The sequence below is a fragment of the Bos javanicus genome, chromosome 1 (genome assembly GCF_032452875.1).
Source record: "Bos javanicus breed banteng chromosome 1, ARS-OSU_banteng_1.0, whole genome shotgun sequence".
Lineage (NCBI taxonomy): Eukaryota > Metazoa > Chordata > Mammalia > Artiodactyla > Bovidae > Bos > Bos javanicus.
In genome coordinates this window covers 11034159-11054890 of record NC_083868.1, presented here as the reverse complement: position 1 = coordinate 11054890, position 20732 = coordinate 11034159, and the positions used below count along the sequence as shown (strand labels likewise).

Here is a 20732-nt window from a genome sequence, read left to right as displayed (position 1 = left end):
ACCCAGGTCTCCCACATTGCAGGTGGATTCTTTACCAGCTGAGTCACAAGGGAAGCCCTGGTGGAAAGAAAAGTGTGCTTTATTTTGGGTATTGGCAATGCTGGGGACAGGGGCAGGGGGCAGCCCTGTCCAGACCCCAACTGCCCTCACCCCCCAGCAATCAAGGGGTAAGAGCTTTTATATACAGAGGAGGGTGTTACATGCAGAAACAGCACAGTCAGCTCTGACAGTCATCTTGAGATTGGTCATTGGTAGTCTGATCCACACCATCTTGATAGTTTTAGGTACAATCTTCAGTTCCAGGATAGTTTGTTTCCATTTCTTTGGGGCCAATTCTCAGAATTGTGGCAGCTACAGTCTGGGCATCATGAGTTAGTTTCTCCATCTGGGATTTCAGTATCTATAAGACAGGCTATGGCTCAGAATATTATCTATAGCCCTTCAGAAGGAATGAAGGTCCTCGACTATGCTTAATGACTAAACTGTTGTTATTTGGTCTCTTTTGACTGTTTTCCTTTGTTTCTTCATTTTCTCACTTCTCTGATTAAACTTACTCTTTGACTAAATTTTTTCCACAGACAAAAGGCAGGCAGAGTGTATGATTCAGGTAACTCAAACTGGGGCTCTGTAACAACCTAGAGGGAGGGAACATGTATATACCTATGGCTATTTCGTGTTGATGTATGCATGCGTGCTAAGTCACTTCAGTCATGTCCAATTCTTTGTAACCCTATGGACTGTAGCCCACCAAGCTCCTCTGTCCAGGGGATTCTCCAGGCAAGAATACTGGAGTGGATTGCCTTGTCCTCCTCCAGGGGATCTTCCCAACTCAGGGATCGAACCAGTGTCTCTAACTTCTGCTGCATTGGCAGACAAGTACTTCACCACTAGCGCCACCAGGGAAGCCCCAGTGTTAATGCATGGCAAAAATCAAACCAATATTGTAGAGCAATTCTCCTTCAATTACAAAAAAAAAAAAAGGCAGGCAAAGGACATGAGGGGAGGATGGGGGCAGGGGCAAGGACCATAGGGTCCTGCTCCATTTTAGAAGGAAGGAATGGCGAATCATACAGGAAGTTTTTCTAGGTCAAGGCTGGGAATAGCATGTATTCCATTGGCTAGAACTCATGCATGTGACCCCATCTGGCTGCGAGGGGTCTGGCAAGTGTGGCCTGGCTGTGTGCTAGTGAAGAAAGGAAGTGGGTCTCTTGAATAATAGCCAGTCTCTATCACAGATGTCCAATAAGTCCATCTTCACCGGGCTGTTAATATACTTCTTCAGCTTGTAAATAACCAATGCCATTTGACGTCCAACCTTCAGTGGCTCCGGCAGTTCCATCATGTGAAGTGCCCAATTCTGCTCTGCGTGGAACTGTGGTAGAGCTGCGATGTCAGGACAAAGAAGGCAACCCAGCTCCTGAATATACATGGTTTAAGAACGGCGTCCCTTTGTCAGAGAATCCAAAACTTGGCTCCCAAATCACCAACAGCTCATACACAATGAATCCAAAATCTGGAACTCTGGTAAGGTCATTTTAAGCATTGGCCTAATAACTGTCTTGCATTTGGGAAAAAGAAATTATTAGAACTAAAATAATGTGAGTAGAGGGCTGATACCATTGCTTGTTAAGTAGAGAGAGGCAAGGGGAGCAGGAAGGATGGAGCCACTCACACAGAGAAGTGATGGGAAACGCCGCCATAGGGGACGAGAAGACAAAACAGAGGACTGGGGAGCTGGGCACACGGAGCTTGGCACCAAGGGCCTGAGGCATGACTGAGATGGTCATGATGACGGATCAGGCCTGGAAAGGTACCACGTGCAGTCTCATATTTATACTATATGCATTTACACTAAATGCATGAAAACTCTCTTGGGAAAGGGAATTCTCCTACACCATTGGCGGAAATGTAAACTGGTTCATTCACTATGGAAAACAGTATGGACATTCCTTAACAAACTAAAAATAGAGCTACCATATGACCCAGCAGTGTCATGGGGCATATAGTTTTCCCGAGAAAACTAATTTGAAAAGATACATGCACCTCAGTGTTTATAAAGCACTGTTTACAGTAAGCAAAATGTAGAAGCAACCAAAATGTCCATCAACAGATGAATGGATAAAGTAGATGTGATGTGTGTACATATACGTGTGTGTGAAATAATGCCATTTGCAACAACATGGATGGACCTAGAGATTATCATACTAAGTGAAATAAAGACAAATATCGTATGACATCATTTATATGTGGAATCTAAAACATGATACAAATGAACTTATAACAGAAACAGACTCACAGAGATAGAAAGGGACCTTATGGTTACCTAAGGGGAAAGGGAAGGATAAATTAGGAGTTTGGGATCAGCAGATACAAAGCTACTATACATCAAATAGATAAACAACAAGGTCCTAATGTATAGCACAGGGAACTGGATTCAACATCTTGTAATCAACTATAAGGGAAAAGATTCTGAAAAAGGGTAGAGATTTATATGTATGTATAATTGAACACTAGAGACTAGCACAACATTGTAAATCACCTGTACTATAATAAAAACTTTAAAAAAAAATCAAACTTGGGGATGTCCTGACCTCGGTGCCAGCCATGTGAGAACAGTGCCTGTTGCCAGCATGTGCTAGGATGTCTGTCGTTAAACTCTGCCATGACTAGCTCATCAAAAACTCTGTGACTTGAATATCTAATACTTTAGCTTTAGTCCAGATTGATGGATCAAAAAGCTTTTCTGAGGAATAGTGATGGAAACCTATTTTTAAAAAAAGCTCTTTCAAATTAATGACATTTACAAATAAAGGTATTTTACTGTCTCATCTCTGACTTTTTAGGGTCGAGGTGGAAGTAAAAGAAGATCATTAAATCTGAAACTTTTTTTCATTCAAAGTAATGTGTCAGTTTAAAAATGCTGCATTTTTAGCAGTGCAGGATCACTGCCACAATCATTGTGAGAAGTTTTGAAGGCATGGTAATAAAAATTTTAATGAATTTTAAGAGAGTATAATGTTTCTTTTCCTCCCTTCAATCTGCAAGTGTACAGTAACATTTAAAACCTAGATCTTCTGGTGACTAATAAAGCATATCGGTAAAGTGACTGAAGGATCAGCATGTCAGTGGGTGTGATTGCTCAATAAGGAAGGACGCCCTGGCCCTTTCTGAGTCAGCAGCCTTAAGTCAGCAGGTCCGAGTGATTTTACATTGAGAAACTGGGCAGAAAATCTGCTTTCACACTTGGCTATATTTACTTCGCAAATTTATTTCTTCTCAAAGCAGGTGATGAAAAGCCCCAAGGCGAGTCTGAAATGATATAGATTCGCTTTCCTCAGCCCCAACCCTTGAAATATCTGTGATGTCAAAGGGGTGCACCAGGGTAGAGCCAAGATGGGTTATTTTCTGAGAAATGAGCAAAACAGCCTCCAGCATATGGATGACAGCGGCTTCCTTTGAATCCCCAGTTATCATGTGCTGGAAGATCATTTTTGGTTTCAGTCTAACTTATTATTTACACATAAACCTTGGCTTTGAGTTCATGGTGACTATCTTTAAAGGAGCCTGGTCCTTGGGACTGACGATTCCATAAAGTGAGAATGCACAAGAGAAAGCTTTCTATCTCACCATGCTGAAAGATGCAGAAAGAAGAGGGATGTGGACAGTGGGTAGAGAAGAGAGAGGAAAAGGCCTCAAAGAGGTCAAAACTCTCACTGTTTCTAGGCACATATATTACATGAGGTTCTTTTAGGAGTCTACTGATAGAGTTATTGCTTAAAGATATATTTTTTTCTTCCACGAATAGCAATTTAATACTGTTTCAAAAATGGACAGTGGAGAATATTCCTGCGAAGCCCGTAATTCTGTTGGACATCGCAGGTGTCCTGGGAAACGAATGCAAGTAGGTAAGCATGAAATATTGGGACGAACAAAGAGTTTGCAGTTAGAATGCACAGTTATTTAAGAGTGGAGGGAGCGAGAGATAGGTAAAGGCTATGTCATGTGAAGGATAAACCAGAGGGAATGTTTAAAATCAGCTTGACATAATGTTACAAAAAAGCAAAGATGCTGTTTTAATCCACCTTCCAAACAAGCCAAGGATATTTATCATTGTATTTTACAGATTTTGGAATACTTATTGAAATAATATGCTCAGCTGAGCAATCCTCTTTCAAACAAAAGCTCAAGAGTGTTGTTAAGTGCTCAGGGTCAAGGACTGGGAGTAGGGATCTGAATTCCAGCTTTGCCACTTATGAACTGCATGCTCTTGAATAAGTTAATTAACCTCTGTGCCTCAGTCTCCCCAAAATGGAAATAGTGAAATACTGTCCTCATAAGGTTGGTATGAAGATTAAAATAATATTCAAAAGTGTTAGGATGGCATTGGTGAATTATGAGCTCTGTTAAGTATTGGCTATTTTAATTGTTAATTTTTTCAGTCCCCCTAAATATTATGTTTATACTTATTGCAGGCTAAAAAGACTCTTTTTTGTTATCTTTTGGGGTCTTTTGACTGTGTCTTGTGGCTTGCAGGGTCTCAGTTCCCCAACCAGAGACTGAACCTGGGACACAGCAATGAAAGCGCAAGTCCTAACCACTAGGCCAGCCGGGAACTCCCAAGACATGTTGAATATAGTTATGGATCTAGTTTGCTGTAAAACATAATTCATATAAATTACATAAGATAAGTTTCTTAGAGTCCAATAAAATTCGGATTCAAGAATCTTTTCAGATTGCATGAATTTCAGAATGACCCTGATAGTTTTTCTCAGTCTTACTTGTAATAAAATATTTTAATTCTTTCTTGTATGAAAGTCATTTGTTTGAAAATGGTTGTGTAATAGGGATGAACTGGAGATAGCACCCAGAGGGTTAAAGGTCACTCCGGAGGGCTGCACCCTAAAGCAGAGTACTGAGGGCTCCCCCTGATTCAGGAAGTTGTCTTCAGCTTTGTGGGGTCAGAAGTTCATTTATTCAGTGCTTTTTGAGGTATGCAGATGTGTAGGCAGTAAGTCATACTGTTTGTGTACGGTTAACTCTTAGCATCATTTTTTTTTAAGAAAACATTCTTATTAGACTTCAGGATATCCTAAAGTAAAGCTATTCAGTACTATACTCTAATTTCCACAAGTTTGAATTCCAGCTCTTTTTGAAATTCAGGTATACATACTATCCACCTAACTGACTCACAAGCTAAATGTTTATAGTTAGACGTGAGCATTTGCTTAAATTATCAGAAAATATCCCTCTCAATGCTGCTTTAGAGTTATTAGAAAAATTCATCCTTTTTCTTTTCTTTTAATGCTCGTATTTAATATCAATTTAGCCTCATCTTAAGAAATACTATCTGTGAAGTCATAGTTTTGACATACTAGTTGGTTTTTTCCTAGCATGCAGTAAATAAATACATAAAATTTAGAATTTTATGTTTTCCCAGTTCAGTTCAGTTCGGTTCTCTTTGCGACCCCATGGACTGCAGCATGCCAGGCTTCCCTGTCCATCACCAACTCCCAGAACTTACTCAAACTCATGTCCATCGAGTTGGTCCAACCATCTCATCCTCTGTCATCCCCTTCTCCTCCTGCCTTCAATCTTTCCCAGCATCAGGATCTTTTCCAGTGAGTCACTTCTTCGCATCAGGTAGCCACAATTTGGAGTTTCAGCTTCAGCATCATCTTTCTGATGAATATTCAGGACTGATTTCCTTTAGGATGGACTGGTTGGCTCTCCTTGCAGTCCTAGAAGCATCACTTTAATTTGAACATGATTTCCACATTACCTACACTTTCTGGTATAAGCTGACTCAAAAGTTAGAATTACTTTGTTTAAGGTTCATCCCTTGATCCTAGATGTTTCACAGTCTTGGTTTGGAATTCACACCTATGGAAATTCATAATTCATGAAGTCTCATTTCCAATTTTCTTTTTGAATTCTCACCAAGAACTTGTCACCAAAACCAGATCTGTTGACTATTCTGAATCAGTGCTTTGTAAAGTGTAGAAGAAAGTGAATCGTAGGTTTGCTGGTTACTCCCAGGCTGCTTCACTGTACAGCTCCACAAGATCCTACTTCACACTGAGCACGTGGCTGCTTTCCTTTCGGCCCGAATAATGATACCTTCCTTTTATCGCAGCTTTTTTTTTAAAAAGAAAGAACACACTATTTTCATACGTGTTACTACATTTTCTATGTAGTGAGGCATAAGGTGGGTAGTATTGAGAATACTTGAACTCACTGAACTTTAAAGTTCACTTGTAACCTGATATTTAATCATATGGATTATTGTGTCTCCAAATGCATGCCAGAGAATGCCATATATTTGTATTTTATTTCTGGATCATAGAACTTTTTCAAATATAACAGATTCTTATAAAACTTAGCTCTGTTAATATTTCCAGCCAATTTTGAACCGTGTCCTGTAAGTGAGTTAGTTGACCAGACTTAAAGAGCATGAAACCATCTGTTGTTTATGGTGTGTCTACAAAGGGGAGCTTTTTGAGCTTTTGCAACTGAATGACTACATCTGTCCATCTTTGTGACACGAGTTCATGAATGGATTCTTTTGCATTCCAGATGATCTCAACATAAGTGGCATCATAGCAGCTGTAGTCATTGTGGCCTTGGTGATTTCTGTCTGTGGGCTTGGCGTGTGCTATGCTCAGAGGAAAGGCTACTTTTCAAGTAAGTAAATTTCACTTTGCTAGAAAACTTCTGCGGATATTGAGTTTTCTTCCGAGACACTGTTTCTCCTAAGAGGCTCTAACAAACTCTGGAGAATATTTTTGGTTAACTTTCCTGCAGTAGGAAATGTTCAAGATGACACTCAGGTGAGTCATGAAGCATCGTGGCAAACATAGGGAGGAAAAGACACAGCTGTCTCACCGCAACATTTCAGGAAACACCACAGAATACGTGAGGCACCCTGGAGTGGCATAGTGCAGCAATACCAAGAGATGCAACGTGGGTGGGTATTTATAGCACATGTACATGTATTTAAGATCCTTTTAAGTTAGGAATTGTGCTTCTTAAGATGTAAATTAATTTCTAGTTTTATGATAAAAATTTCACTGGAATAAATCTGTGAAATGTTTTATCAGTGTAGAACAATGGAATGTTAAATGTCACATTTAGTACAAATGTATTTAGAAGAGAATTGTTCAGTAAAAACTAGAAAGCTATAGTATTATAGTTGCTTCTGAGGTTTTGATTTCTTCGGATTTAGGTCTCTTGGAGCTCCTATTTGGTCATACAGTAAGTTTGAGGTAAATGGATGAGATTTTTAAGTGCTTTATTCTCTTAATGCATTTCTTTACTCCTAGCCATTTTGTGGTGAACACTACTTTTGGAAATTAGGTTTAAACTTTTTTTTATACCAAAATAAATTTAAAGGGAGTTTCTAATGATACTATAAATATGTATTGTAAAATGTTTTCATTAGTGTGGTTTCAAGGATATTGCCTGTTATTAAAAATAACTGCTCTGTGAGTTAATAAATAGCCGTTCTTTTGTACTGTGTTTCAATCCAGTCCAGTGTAATGTAATCCGGCTGAGTCCCCCTGCTGGTTGTCCATGGAAGTACAGACAGATTAGATTGCTCTTTAAAATTCTTGTCATCTCTTATCTCTACCTGCAAAAAATGTCTGTCCGAGTGTTTTTATTAAAAATTTAGTAAACAGTTTTTCTTAAAATAATGAATTACTTGAAGATTTTATATGAATATTATTAATTCATTAGCTAGGAATGTTACTCTCATGTTCATCTAGCAGAAAACCTCTCTAGGAGAGTTGTTTTCTTGAACTTGCGTATCAGAAGGGGTTGGCAAACTGTGACTCATGGACCAGATCTGGTCTGCCACTTGATTTTTCTATGGACCACAAGCTAAGAATACTTTTTGCAAATAAAGTTTGCAATCTATCTGATAACAGGGCACTACTGTTGAACACCAATTAAGAAAAATATCCCCCCAAAAGAATTCCATGCTTCTAATTAGCAGACCTGTATTACTAGATTTTGATTATTATTTTTTTATTTCAGTGGGTTTATTGAAAGTTACTTGAAAAAAATCTGTAAGTGCTTGGCAAAAAAAAATGCATGTGCTTTTTTTTTTTACTTTTCATCTTATATTGGAGTACAGTCGATTGACAATATTACATTAGTTTCAGGTGTACAGCAAAGTGATTCCGTTTTATTATGATTTCTTAGTTCATTGATAAAAATTTTTGGAAATTTGTTTCTCTTTTGTTATATTAGTACCTACTTAATATCCTTGGTTTTACCTCTTTACCCACAGAGCCTAAAATATTTACCTTGTGGGCCTTTACAGAAAGTTTGCCAACCCTCCATTTAGAAGGTATAAATGTCAGCAAGTGAGAATCAAAATTGAAAACAAGTAATTAATTCCAAACTCATTTTTATATGAATCTGTATCATACCCTATTAATTCTTATATTAATGATATTTACTTATTCTTTTGTAGAAGAAACATCTTTCCAGTAAGTATACTTTCTTAATGCATACTTTCCCCCATATCAACTGCTTTTTTGTTAATCATCTGTTTAAAGTCAAAAGTGGGAAGTTGGGTTATTTGTGAGGGTTTAATTCTTTGGGCAGTGACTTGGATTCATCAAGAAACACATCCCACCTAATGCCTACTTGTCAATGATGTTTAATTATCTAGAAGAGAAATGCACTGTGCTTAGTCACTCAGTCGTGTCTGACTCTCTGTGACTGCATGGACTGTAGCCTGCCAGGTTTCTCTGTCCCTGGGATTCTCCAGGCAATAATACTGGAGTGGGTTGCCATTCCCTTCTTCAGGTGATCTTCCCAACCCAGGAATCAAACCCAGGCCTCCCACACTGCAGGCGGATTCTTTACTGTCTGAGCCACCAGAGAAGAAATAGAGTCACTAATTTGACTTCTTAGGCATTTGCACAGTACTACGTGAAAAAGCTTTTTTCTCTATGTTTCTCTAAATTTAAAATGTTCAAGTAAAATTTTCTCTAGTAGTCAATTTTACATTTAATTGGATACCAATTATGTGTCCAGTCTTGTCCTAGGGACTGGTAACACAGCAGTGAAAAAACTAGACCAAAAAACCCCTCTGTCCCATGGAGCTTACATTCTAGTAGAGGAAGGCGGAAAGTAAATAAGTATATGAGCTCAGCAGTATGTCAGACTGTGATAAGTATAATGGAGAAAAATAAAGCAGGCAAGAGAACAGAGAATGCGGAGGGGAGGAGTGGAGATTGTCCTTGTAAATAGGTGGTTAGGGAGGGCCTCGCTGATGAGGGGACATCTGAGAAAGGTCTGAAGGAGGGAGGGAGCCAGGCAGATAACCATGAGACAGACGCGTGTTCAAGCAGAAAGGAGAGATCAAGGGGAAAGGCTGGGCATGCCTGGTGTACCTGAGGAACAATAAGGGGATCAGTGTGGTTGAAACAGAGTGAGAACAACTCGAGGAAGACATGCGTGAGCACATTAGTGTAGTGGGGGCAGATTACAGATTACACGCCAGCTTTTCCCGGCAGAAGTTTGGCTTTGGCTCTGAGTAAGATGGGACATCACTGGAGAACCTTGAGCAGAGAGGTAGCATCTTCATACTTAATTCTTAAAACTCACACTAGCTGCTCTGTTGAGAATAAACTGTAAAGGTGACAAAGCATGGAGGAAGCAGAGAGGCCAGTTAGTTAATTACTAAATAATCTAGACAAGAGCAGATTAAGGACACTCCCAAAATGATGGCATCGACAAGGTCAAGAAGTGATGGTCAGTCAGTTCGGTAACTCAGTAATGTCTGACTCTTTGCGACGCCATGGATTGCAGTGCGCCAGGCTTCCCTGTCCATCACCAACTCCAAGAGCTTACTCAAACTCATGTCCATCAAGTTGGTGATGCCATCCAACCATCTCATCCTCTGTCATCCCCTTCTCCTGCCTTCAATCTTTCCCAGCATCAGGGTCTTTCCCAATGAGTCAGTTCTTCCCATCAGGTGGCCAAAGTATTGGAGTTTCAGCTTCAGCATTAGTTCTTCCAATGAATATTCAAGACTGATTTCCTTTAGGATGGACTGTTTGTATCTCCTTGCAGTCCAAGGGACTCTCAAGAGTCTTCTCCAATACCATAGTTCAAAATCATCAATTCTTTGGTGCTCAGCTTTATGGTACAGCTCTCACATCCATACATGACTTCTGGAAAAACCATAGCTTTGACTGTACAGACCTTTGTTGGCAAAGTAATGTCTCTGCTTTTTAATATGCTATGAGGTTGGTCCTAGCTTTTCTTCCAAGCAGCAAGCATCTTTTAATTTCATGGCTGCAGTTACCATCTGCAGTGATTTGGGGACCCCCCAAAATAAAGTCAGCCACTGTTTCCACTGTTTCCCCATCTATTTGCCATGAAGTGATGGGACCAGATGTCATGGTCTTCATTTTCTGAATGTTGAGTCTTAAGCCAGCTTTTTCACTCTCCTCTTTCACTTTCATCAAGAGGCTGTTTAGTTCTTCTTTACTTTCTGTCATAAGAGTGGTGTCATCTGCACATCTGAGGTTAGTGATAATTCTCCCGGCAGTCTTGATTATAGCTTGTGCTTCATCCAGACCAGCATTTCACATGATGTACTCTGAATATACATTCTGGAGAAGGAAATGGCAACCCTCTCCAGTATTCTTGCCTGGAGAATCCCATGGACGGAGGAGCCTGGTGGGCTATAGTCCATGGGGTCGCAAAGAGTCGGACACAACTGAGCGACTTCACTTTCACTTCACTCTGAATATAAGTTAAATAAACAGGATGACAATATACAGTTTTGACATACTCCTTTCCCAATTTGGAACCAGGCTGTTGTTCCATGTCCAGTTCTAACTGTTGCTTCTTGTCTTGTATACAGATTTCTCAGGGGGCAGGTCAGGTGGTCTGGTATTCCCATCTCTTTCAGAATTTTCCACAGTTTGTTGTGATCCACAGTCAAAGGCTTTGGCATAGTCAATAAAGCAAAAATAGATGTTTTTCTGGAACTCTATTGCTTTTTCCATGATCCACCGGATGTCGGCAATTTGATCTCTGGTTCCTCTGCCTTTTCTAAATCCAGCTTGAACAACAGGAAGTTCACAGTTCACATACTGTTTAAGCCTGGCTTGGAGAATTTTGAGCATTACTTTACTAGCATGTGAGATGAGTTCAATTGTGCGATAGTTTGAACATTCTTTGGCATTGCCTTTCTTTGGGACTGGAATGAAAACTGACCTTTTCCAGTCCTGTGGCCACTGCTGAGTTTTCCTAATTTGCTGACATATTGAATGCAGCACTTTCACAGCATCATCTCTTAGGATTTGAAATAGCTCAACTGGAATTCCATCACCTCCACTGGCTTTGTTTGCAGTGAAGCTTCCTAAGGCCCACTTGACTTCTCATTCCAGGATGTCTCATTCCAGGCCCTAGGTGGGTGATCACACCATCGTGGTTATCTGGGTCATGAAAACCTTTTTTGTATAGTTCTTCTGTGTATTGTTGCCACCGCTTCTTAATATCTCCTGCTTCTGTTAGGTTCATACCATTTCTGTCCTTTATTGTGCCCATCTTTGCATGAAATTTTCCCTTGGTATCTCTAATTTTCTTGAAGAGATCTCCAGTCTTTCCCATTCTGTTGTTTTCCTCTCCTTCTTTGCATTGATCACTGAGGAAGGCTTTCTTATCTCTCCTTGCTATTCTTTGGAACTCTGCATTCAAATGAGTATATCTTTCCTTTTCTCCTTTGCTTTTCGCTTCTCTTCTTTTCTCAGCTATTTGTAAGGCCTTCTCAGACAATCATTTTGCATTTCTTTTTCTTGGGGATGGTCTTGATCACTGCTTCCTATACAATGTCACAAACCTACGTCCATATTTCTGCAGGCACTCTATCAGCTCTAGTCCCTTAAATCTATTTCTCATTTCCACTGTATAATCATAAGGGATTTGATTTAGATCATACCTGAATGGTCTAGTGGTTTTCTCTACTTTCTTCAATTTAAGTCTGAATTTAGCAGTAAGGAGTTCATAATCTGAGCCACAGTCAGCTCCCGGTCTTGTTTTTGCTGACTGTATAGAGCTTCTCCATCTTTGGCTGCAAAGAATATAATCAATCTGATTTTGGTATTGATCATCTGGTGATGTCCATGTGTAGAGTCTTCTCTTGTGTTGTTGGAAGAGAGTGTTTGCTATGACCAGTGCATCCTCTTGGCAAAATACTGTTAGCCTTTGCCCTGCTTCATTTTGTATTCCAAGGCCAAATTTGCCTGTTACTCCATGCATCTCTTGACCTCCTACTTTTGCATTCCAGTCCCCTATAATGAAAAGGACATCTTTTTTGGGTGTTAGTTCTAGAAGGTCTTATAGGTCTTCATAGAACCATTCAACTTCAGCTTATTCAGCTTTACTGGTTGGGGCGTAGACTTGGATTACTGTGATATTGAATGGTTTGCCTTGGAAACGAGCAGTGATCATTCTGTCGTTTTTGAGATTACATTCAAGTACTGCATTTCCTACTCTTTTGTTGACTATGACGGCTACTCCATTTTTTCTAAGGGATTCCTGCCCACAGTAGTAGATATAATGGTCATCTGAGTTAAATCCACCCATTCCAGTCCATCCTAGTTCGCTGATTCCTAAAATGTCAATGTTCACTCTTGTCATCTGTTTGACCACTTCCAATTAACCTTGATTCATGGACCTAACATTCCAGGTTCCTATGCAATATTGTTTGTTATAGCATCAAACTTTACTTCTATCACCATTCACATCTACAACTGGGTATTGTTTTTGCTTTGGCTCCGTCTCTTCATTCTTTCTGGAGTTATTTCTCCACTGTTCTCCTGTAGCATATTGGGCACCTACTGACCTGAAGAGTTCATCTTTCAGTTTCCTATCATTTTGCCTTTTCATACTGTTCATGGGGTTTTTAAGGCAAGAATACTGACGTGGTTTCCCATTCCCTTCTCCAGTGGACCACGTTTTGTCAGAACTCTCCACCATGACCTGTCCCTCTTGGGTGGCCCTACATGGCATGGCTCATAGGTTCATTGAGTTAGACAAGGCTGTAGTCAGTCGGTGATGGTATTCTGAATCTGTTTTGAACAATTTGCTGATTGGATGTGGGCTGTGAGAAGAAGAAAGAAATCAGACATGGCTTCAAGCCTCTGGAAAGGATGAAGTGTGAAAGGTTTACTAAAGTGTGAAAGGTTTTGGGAGGAGCATGTTGGAGAGTGGGGTTGAGGGTAGGTGGACACCTCAGGAGTGCTTTGCAATTTTAATATTTGAGATGTTTATTACACTTCCAAGTAGAGATAATTAGTGAGTAACTGAGCACATGAATCTGGGGTTAAGGAAGCTTCTTAACTGGAGTTAACCAGGGCTTCCCTGGTGGCTCAGATGATAAAGAATCTGCCTGCAATACAGAACACCCAGGTTTGATCCCTGAGTCAGATCCCCTCAAGAAGAGAGCAGAAACCCACTCCAGTATTCTTATGTGGAGAATTCCATGGACAGAGGAGCCTGGAGTCCATGGGGTGGCAAAGAATCAGACACAACTGAGCGATTAGGACTTTCACTCTTCTTAACTAGAGTTAGAAATTTAGGAGCCACTGGTGCGTGAGATCTGTATGAGGTCACCACAGTCTCCAGTTTACATGCAACCGGTTGGTTTGTCACTGTCCTCCTTGTATGCATGGAAATGGCAGACCCAACCTGGAGCGTATGGGCCTTCTTCTCTCCTCAGCCACCATGGCTTCAAATGCCATTGATTTTCTGTTCCTAGACTTGCTCCTCAGTGCTAGTCTCTGAGCCCCATAACATCCCAGGACAAGTCCAGGGTGAGGTCTGAGTTAGCAATAGTTAGTTCAGGGGTGACCTTGAGAAAGCAGAGTAGCCGAATGATATAGTCACAAACCCCAGGCAATTGTGAAGATTCCTGCTTTTATTAAGATGGAAAGTAATTGTAGGGAGGGTTATGAACGGAGGAGAGGCATCGTCTTATATATGGAGAAAGGCTGACCACACTGTGGTGAGGGAGGTTATTATCTTTCATCCAATCACAGTGTGTGTCTATTAACCCAGACAGTAATCTGGGAGAAGATATCTTTATTCGTAGACATGTCTATTTGTCAAACCCATCTCCCTCGAAATGTATTGGATAATGAATTGGATGTTTCATTAGCTTGCTAGAGCTGCCTTAAAAGTGCCATAGACTGGTGGCTTAAACAATAGAAATTTATTTTCTCATAGTTCTGGGATCTAGAAGCCCAGACCTCTTTCCTTGACTTAAAGATGGTGCTCTCCCCGTCTTCACATGGTCTTCCCTCCATCCATGTTTATGTCTAAATTTCCTCTTCTTATAGAGATATCAGACATATTGGATTAGAGCCCACTCTAATTAGTTTAGTTAATTTAATTACGTTATTAAAGACTGTGTCTCCCATTTCTCCAAAAAAGACATACAGATGGCTAACAAACACATGAAAAGATGCTCAACATCACTCATTATCAGAGAAATGCAAATCACATTCTGAGGTACCATTTGGGGGAATGGTGGGACTTGAAGCCTACGAGTATTGGTGGAACCCTCTGATACTGGTGGGGGAATTGGGACTTGAACCTACTATGGAGAACAGTGTGGAGATTCCTTAAAAAACTGGAAATAGAACTGCCTTATGATCCAGCAACCCCACTGCTGGGCATACACACTGATGTACCCCAATGTTCATCGCAGCACTGTTTATAATAGCCAAGACATGGAAGCAACCTAGATGTCCATCAGCAGATGAATGGATAAGAAATCTGAGGTACATATACACAAGGGGGAATTACTGAACCTACGAGTATTTGGTGGGACTATAATGCATCCCGTAACAGATAACTGAAATAATAGTCACTGTGTAAAACTTTTTTCCCATGGAAAAAATGGAATTTGAGGTTGTAATGATCAAGCTTTCAAAATGTTATATCTTGATGAGTTGGTGAGTTAAAAGTTAGTAAGTCTCTGGTTTGCATATTCTAAAAACTTTGTTAGTATCTAGCCTGAGGCTACAAGTAGATTCACAGGGCTTCACACATACTGATATATTGTTGCATGCTTTTCTCTGTGAATATCATCTATAAATATAAGAAATTCAGTTAGGAGTTCTGGGCTTTTTATACCTGGCTAAGATACATATTCTTCTTCCTGTTGAGAAAAATATATGGAGGTAATATTAACTGAAAGAGGATATGTATTTTAGAATTGGAAGCAATAATGTAGTAAATGTTCTTTTTTATATTCCACAAACAGGAAGAGTAGTTCTGCATCCAAAGCCACTACCATGAGTGAAAATGTGAGTATTTTTAAAGCATATTTATAGAACAAATGTATTTAGGGAGTCCAGCAGGGAAATGAATTAATTGTATGGAATTGATGGATTTCTGCATTTAATATACCTTGTATCCATGTCTACTATTGATCTTTAGAAGGAACTAAATAAATGTTAGCTCACATCCCCGGCCCGGGATGGCTGCATTTGTAGAGCAGTGGGGCTCTCCCATCCCATTATTTTCTGTCCTGGTGTTTTCTATTATTATTCCTGGTGTTTTCTATTATTAGTCAGCCTTCTTAGCATTATTAGATCTGGCATTGTCAGCTCCATTTTAAAGATGAGGAAATTAGGACACGCTTGTCACAGGATGACAATGGCCAAGCTGGGACCCACGTACCTTTATCCTTGTCAGCTTGACCAAGCATATGGCTTCCCAGAAGATCTGTGGGTCCGTACTCTGCTGTAGTTACTCAAAGCTCTTGGAAATTTAAGGGGTATGGAACATCCTCTGCTTTTGCAGAAAGGAACATTTCAGAAATCCTTGAAAAGATGCAAGAATTATCGAACTCAGATGGTTAAGGGAACATAATTTGGACGTTTGGACTCTTGTGTAATGGCAACCCACTCCAGTACTCTTGCCTGGAAAATCCCATGGACGGAGGAGCCTGGAGGGCTGCAGTCCATGGGGTCGCTGAGGGTCAGACACGACTGAGTGACTTCACTTTCACTTCTCAGTTTCATGCATTGGAGAAGGAAATGGCAACCCACTCCAGTGTTCTTGCCTGGAGAATCCCAGGGATGGGGGAGCCTGGTGGGCTGCCGTCTATGGGGTCGCACAGAGTCGGACATGACTGAAGCGACTTAGCAGTAGCAACAGTACTTTTGATTAGTAAGCACTCCAGAGAAGCAGTCAATATGATCATTGCTCAGATTTTATAGCTCTTTGGATGGCTGTTCAGCCTTCTGGACTAGCTTTCAGGAATACAGTGGGAGGAGAAAGGTTTCCCATGTTTTTGAAGTTGAATTCCTTGACAAGTGGAGCGCTGCTTCCCTAAATTCCTTAGTACATTCTGCAGGGATTCGCTTAGGTTTCCTTTCAGTAGAGCTTGGGGTGAGGCATGGACATCAGTTTTTTAAACACTTCAGTGACTCGGATAGACACTAACCTTTGAGACCTACATACTAACCCACAGAGTTTTTTCTACCAGAGATTTTAAAAATTGTCTACTCCAGAATCTATCGTGGAAGTCACTTTATTTTGTGGTTTACAATACCGAGGCCTGTTGTTCCATAGAAGACAACCAACATGGAACTCCATATTTGCTCCTATAATTTGTAGAAAAATACTCCTCGAGTGTGGAATAAAATAATCTCATCCCACGAAACAGGAAGAGATACTTGGTGGCTGAGTTGGAAGAACAGAGGCCTCACTCTTTTTCTTGGTCTTCGTCTCTGTTGCCTTCGTTAGCTGAGGACTAGTCTCCAGTTTGAGTTCTGCCCTAGAGCAGGGTTTCTCAAACTTGGCACTACCGACATGTTCTTCTAATTCCTAGACAAGAATTTATATAAAAAACAACAGTTTCTTCTAAGGCTTGTCTAATTAATTTTTGTAATTCCACATAATTCTTTGTTGTGGGGGCTGTCCTGTGCATTGTAGAATGTGTAGGAGTGTGCCAGTAGCATCCTCCTAGCAAACAAGATTTCTCCTGCTCAGATTCCCATTCCTATTTCTTTACTCTTTAGGTAGAGTTTCAGAGATTTGTCTCCTAATATTTATTTAACTGCCCATAAAATAGATTGGATTAAATATATTTGGTTTGTACCTGCAAGATTCTCATAATGGGTATATCTATACTCGTAAGATTTCTATATTTCTTAATATATGAGTTAATACATCATATTTAAACTTGATTCTTTCTTTCTTTTCCTAGGATTTCAAGCACACAAAATCCTTTATAATTTAAAAGACTCCTACCTTGGCGATACACCAAAACCACAGTTGTTGCACAAGTTATTAAACGATTATAAAACAGCTTTGTCTTACATTTGCAAAGAGGTACATGAGGATATGAAATTGGTATTGCATTATAATCTGTATGACTGCTAAATCACTTGAAATTTTTATACAAATAGTTCTGTCAGCACCTACAATACAAATCTGGCTTCTTGTGTCTTGACAGAGGTAAAGGAATCAAAATACTTTGTAATATTCTGGGGCTTGTGAAATGTTAAATATCCTAACTTCTAGCAAAAGTTACTAAAATGTATCATTCTGGTTGTGAAATGAATCCACAGAGTATGAAAATATCAGCTACATGCACCCTCTGTGAGAGTGTGATTTGGAGGGTTCAGAAAAATACTCTGACAGACACAGAAGGAGCCTCTGGTCTCATTCCTGCCAGAATCCACCTTTTCCTCTTGTCTAATCTTTATTCTGCTGCTCGTTTATCACTGATCTAGTCACAGAACGGTGGCAGAATGGGTCTCATACCCAAGGATTTCACTCTGTGTTTACTTTCATTTCTGAGAACCACAAGCAACATGAAGAAAAATACCTACTACCAGAGCTCACTCACCTGGTATGTGTCCTTGACTTCTTCATTAAACATCATTTTGAGAGTCAAACACAAACCCAAGTGTCTTATTTCACCCCCAGAGCTGGTTGTTGCCATTTCCTTCCCCTGAGACTCCTTTGAAGGGGATCAGTGACCTTGACATCAGAACTTGCCACTGGAGCCGATGCACATAACCCTGTTGATACCTGTCACTGCATGGTGACTTCACATCTGTCTCTAAAAACCAAGCAGTGAAATTCTGCATTCGGCCAAGTCCCTTGCTGTTATGGCCAGTGCTTTGCCAGTCCTTCTTATGGCAAAGTTAGGGATATGGAGGGGAGAAGCGATTGTCTAACCAGTAAAATGAGATGAAAACAGCTTGAGCTCCCTGTGGTTCCTGGCACCCTGTGCCACACTTGATACATAGAAAACACAGGAGAAATGAAATGAAAAAATGGGTCTGATCATCTGGTTTCTCAACTGATGGATCAGGAAGATCTCCAGCTAGTGTTACAAAGTGAAAATTCCAATGATCTGTGTAATAGGAGAGCAATTAGATTGTGTTAATAACATAATCATCTAGAACTTATTTTGATTATTCAAATCATTGAAAAAACAATATGGCTAGGGCATTCCCAGTTCTAGGCAAATCTAGATCTCTCACTACCATTGACAACTTTGAACATGGTTAAGCTGCTTTTGGACAACAGACCCTGGTGACTCAGATGGTAAAGAATCTGCCTGCAGTGCTGGAGATCTCAGTTCAGTCCCTGGGTGAGGAAGATCCCCTGGAGAAGGGAATGGCAACCCACTCCAGTATTCTTGCCTGGAAAATTCCATGGACAGAGGAGCTACAGCCAATGGGATCCCAAAGAGTCGGACATGACTGAGCAACTAACACTTTCACTTTTCAAGCAGCTTTTAAAGGTGTCCACTCTTTTTGCCCAGTGTGTGCTAAGTTGCTTGAGTCCAGCTCTTTGTGACCTTAGCAAGTCCCTAGGATTCACTGGACTGACAACTGGGTTAAGTACTCACGTAGAGCCGAATATATGCCTGGACACGTCACTAGTCTGTGACATTCAGTGATTCTCACCAGAATTCTCACCCTTCCAACATTTTCTGTAAAGGGCCAAGAAGTAGATAGATCAAACCATACAAGGCCATAAGGTCCCTGCTACAACTGCCTGGACTGTCCTCAGCTGTGCCATTTTTCATGCCATTGGAGCATGAACAATTCTTAAAAATGGTCTCATTTGTGTTATTTCATAAACAGTAAGCTATTGAGGGTAGCAATATCAATAACCTCAGATATGCTAATGGAAAAGAATGACACCACTCTTAAGGCAGAAAGCGAACAGGACTAAAGAGCCCCTTGATGAAAGGGAAAGTGAAAAAGCTGGCTTAAAACTTAACACTCAAAAAACAAAGACCTTGGCATCCAGTCCCATCATTTCATGGCAAATAGATGGGGAAACAATGGAAACAGTGACAGATTTTACTTTCTTGGGCGCCAAAATCACTGCAGATGGTGACTGCAGGCCTGAAATTAAAAGACACTTGCTCCTTGGAAGAAAAGCTATGATAAACCTAGATAGCATATTAAAAAGCAGAGATATTACTTTGCTGACAAAGGTCTGTCTAGTTGAAGCTATGGTTTTTCCATACATACATCATACATCACATGTATACATACATCATATGTATGGATGTGAGAGTTGGACCATAAAGGGAGAGTGCCAAAGAATTTATACTTTTGCACTGTGGTGTTGGAGAAGACTCTTGAGTCCCTTGGACTGCAAGGAAATCAAACCAGTCAATCCTAAAAGAAATCAGTCCTGAATATTCATTGGAAGGACTGATGTTGAAGCTGAAGCTGCAATACTTTGGCCATATGATGCGAAGAACTGACTCACTGGAAAAGACCCTGATGCTGGGAAAGATTGAGGGCAGGAGAAGAGACGACAGAGGATGAGATGGTTGAATGGCATCACTGACTTGATGGACATGAGTTTGAGCAAGCTCTAGGAGTTGGTGATGGACAGGGAAGCCTGGTGTGCTGCACTCCTTGGCGTTGCAAAGAGTTGGACACAACTGAGCAATTGAACCGAGTGACTTGATAAACAGCAAGCAGTCAGGATCTGGCCCAAATGCAGAGTTTTCCAATGCCAGTGGACAAGCATTAAAAACAAAACATTTATCATTATAATTCTTAGAGCACTTTTCGTTTCCATAAAGTAAAATTGTGTTGTATAAAGGTTAGGGCTCTAGAATCTAATAGCAACTTTTGTTTTAATTATATCATTGACTGTTGTAACTAGATTTATTTTTAGTGGGGAGTTTAACCTAACTAAATCTAGAACAATTGTTTTTCAGTACAGCCTTGCAAAGAGCTTCCTTCATCTCACAGTTGGTTTTGTCTGATTAGTCTACATTAAAAATAGCAGAAGTGTTCAATTTTTTAGCCCATTTAATGGTGCAGGGGAAGAGTCATCCACTTATTGTTGTTCAGTGAAACCCAGGAAACTACTCCCTCTTACTGTTTGTAGCTACAAGGCCAAAGCTTTAGCTGCTCAAGATGAGAATCTTGTCTCTCAGTCTGGGAACCTACCAGCTTCTCCAGTGCTAAAAAAAAATGCTCTGAAAATAAAGTGCCGAAACTATTTATTAAACACTTTATATATAATGTCGTGGAGGGTGGGATGGATAGAGGTGAGGGTATACAAAATCTCATTCACCTCGATTGTATAAAGAGGGCAATGTCCTCATTTTACAGATGAGGAGACCGAGATAAACTGAGTCAATGACTGCCAAGTTTACAAAACCAACTGAAGAGGCAGAGTCAATGTGACCCAGGTCCATC

The 20732-nt window shown here is 40.3% G+C and overlaps 1 protein-coding gene across 1 annotated transcript in view; it reads left to right on the top strand.

The window, feature by feature from the left end:
• JAM2 (junctional adhesion molecule 2) overlaps positions 1-20326 on the top strand; it is an 85111-nt gene extending 64785 nt beyond the window's left edge. The window contains exons 5-10 of the mRNA XM_061425156.1: positions 1322-1524; positions 3806-3905; positions 6574-6681; positions 8477-8492; positions 15296-15338; positions 17249-20326. Of these exons, the coding sequence (XP_061281140.1) occupies positions 1322-1524; positions 3806-3905; positions 6574-6681; positions 8477-8492; positions 15296-15338; positions 17249-17281 (503 nt within the window). The 3' untranslated portion in view covers positions 17282-20326. The remainder of the gene's footprint in view (positions 1-1321; positions 1525-3805; positions 3906-6573; positions 6682-8476; positions 8493-15295; positions 15339-17248) is intronic.
• Positions 20327-20732: the final 406 nt, after the last annotated feature.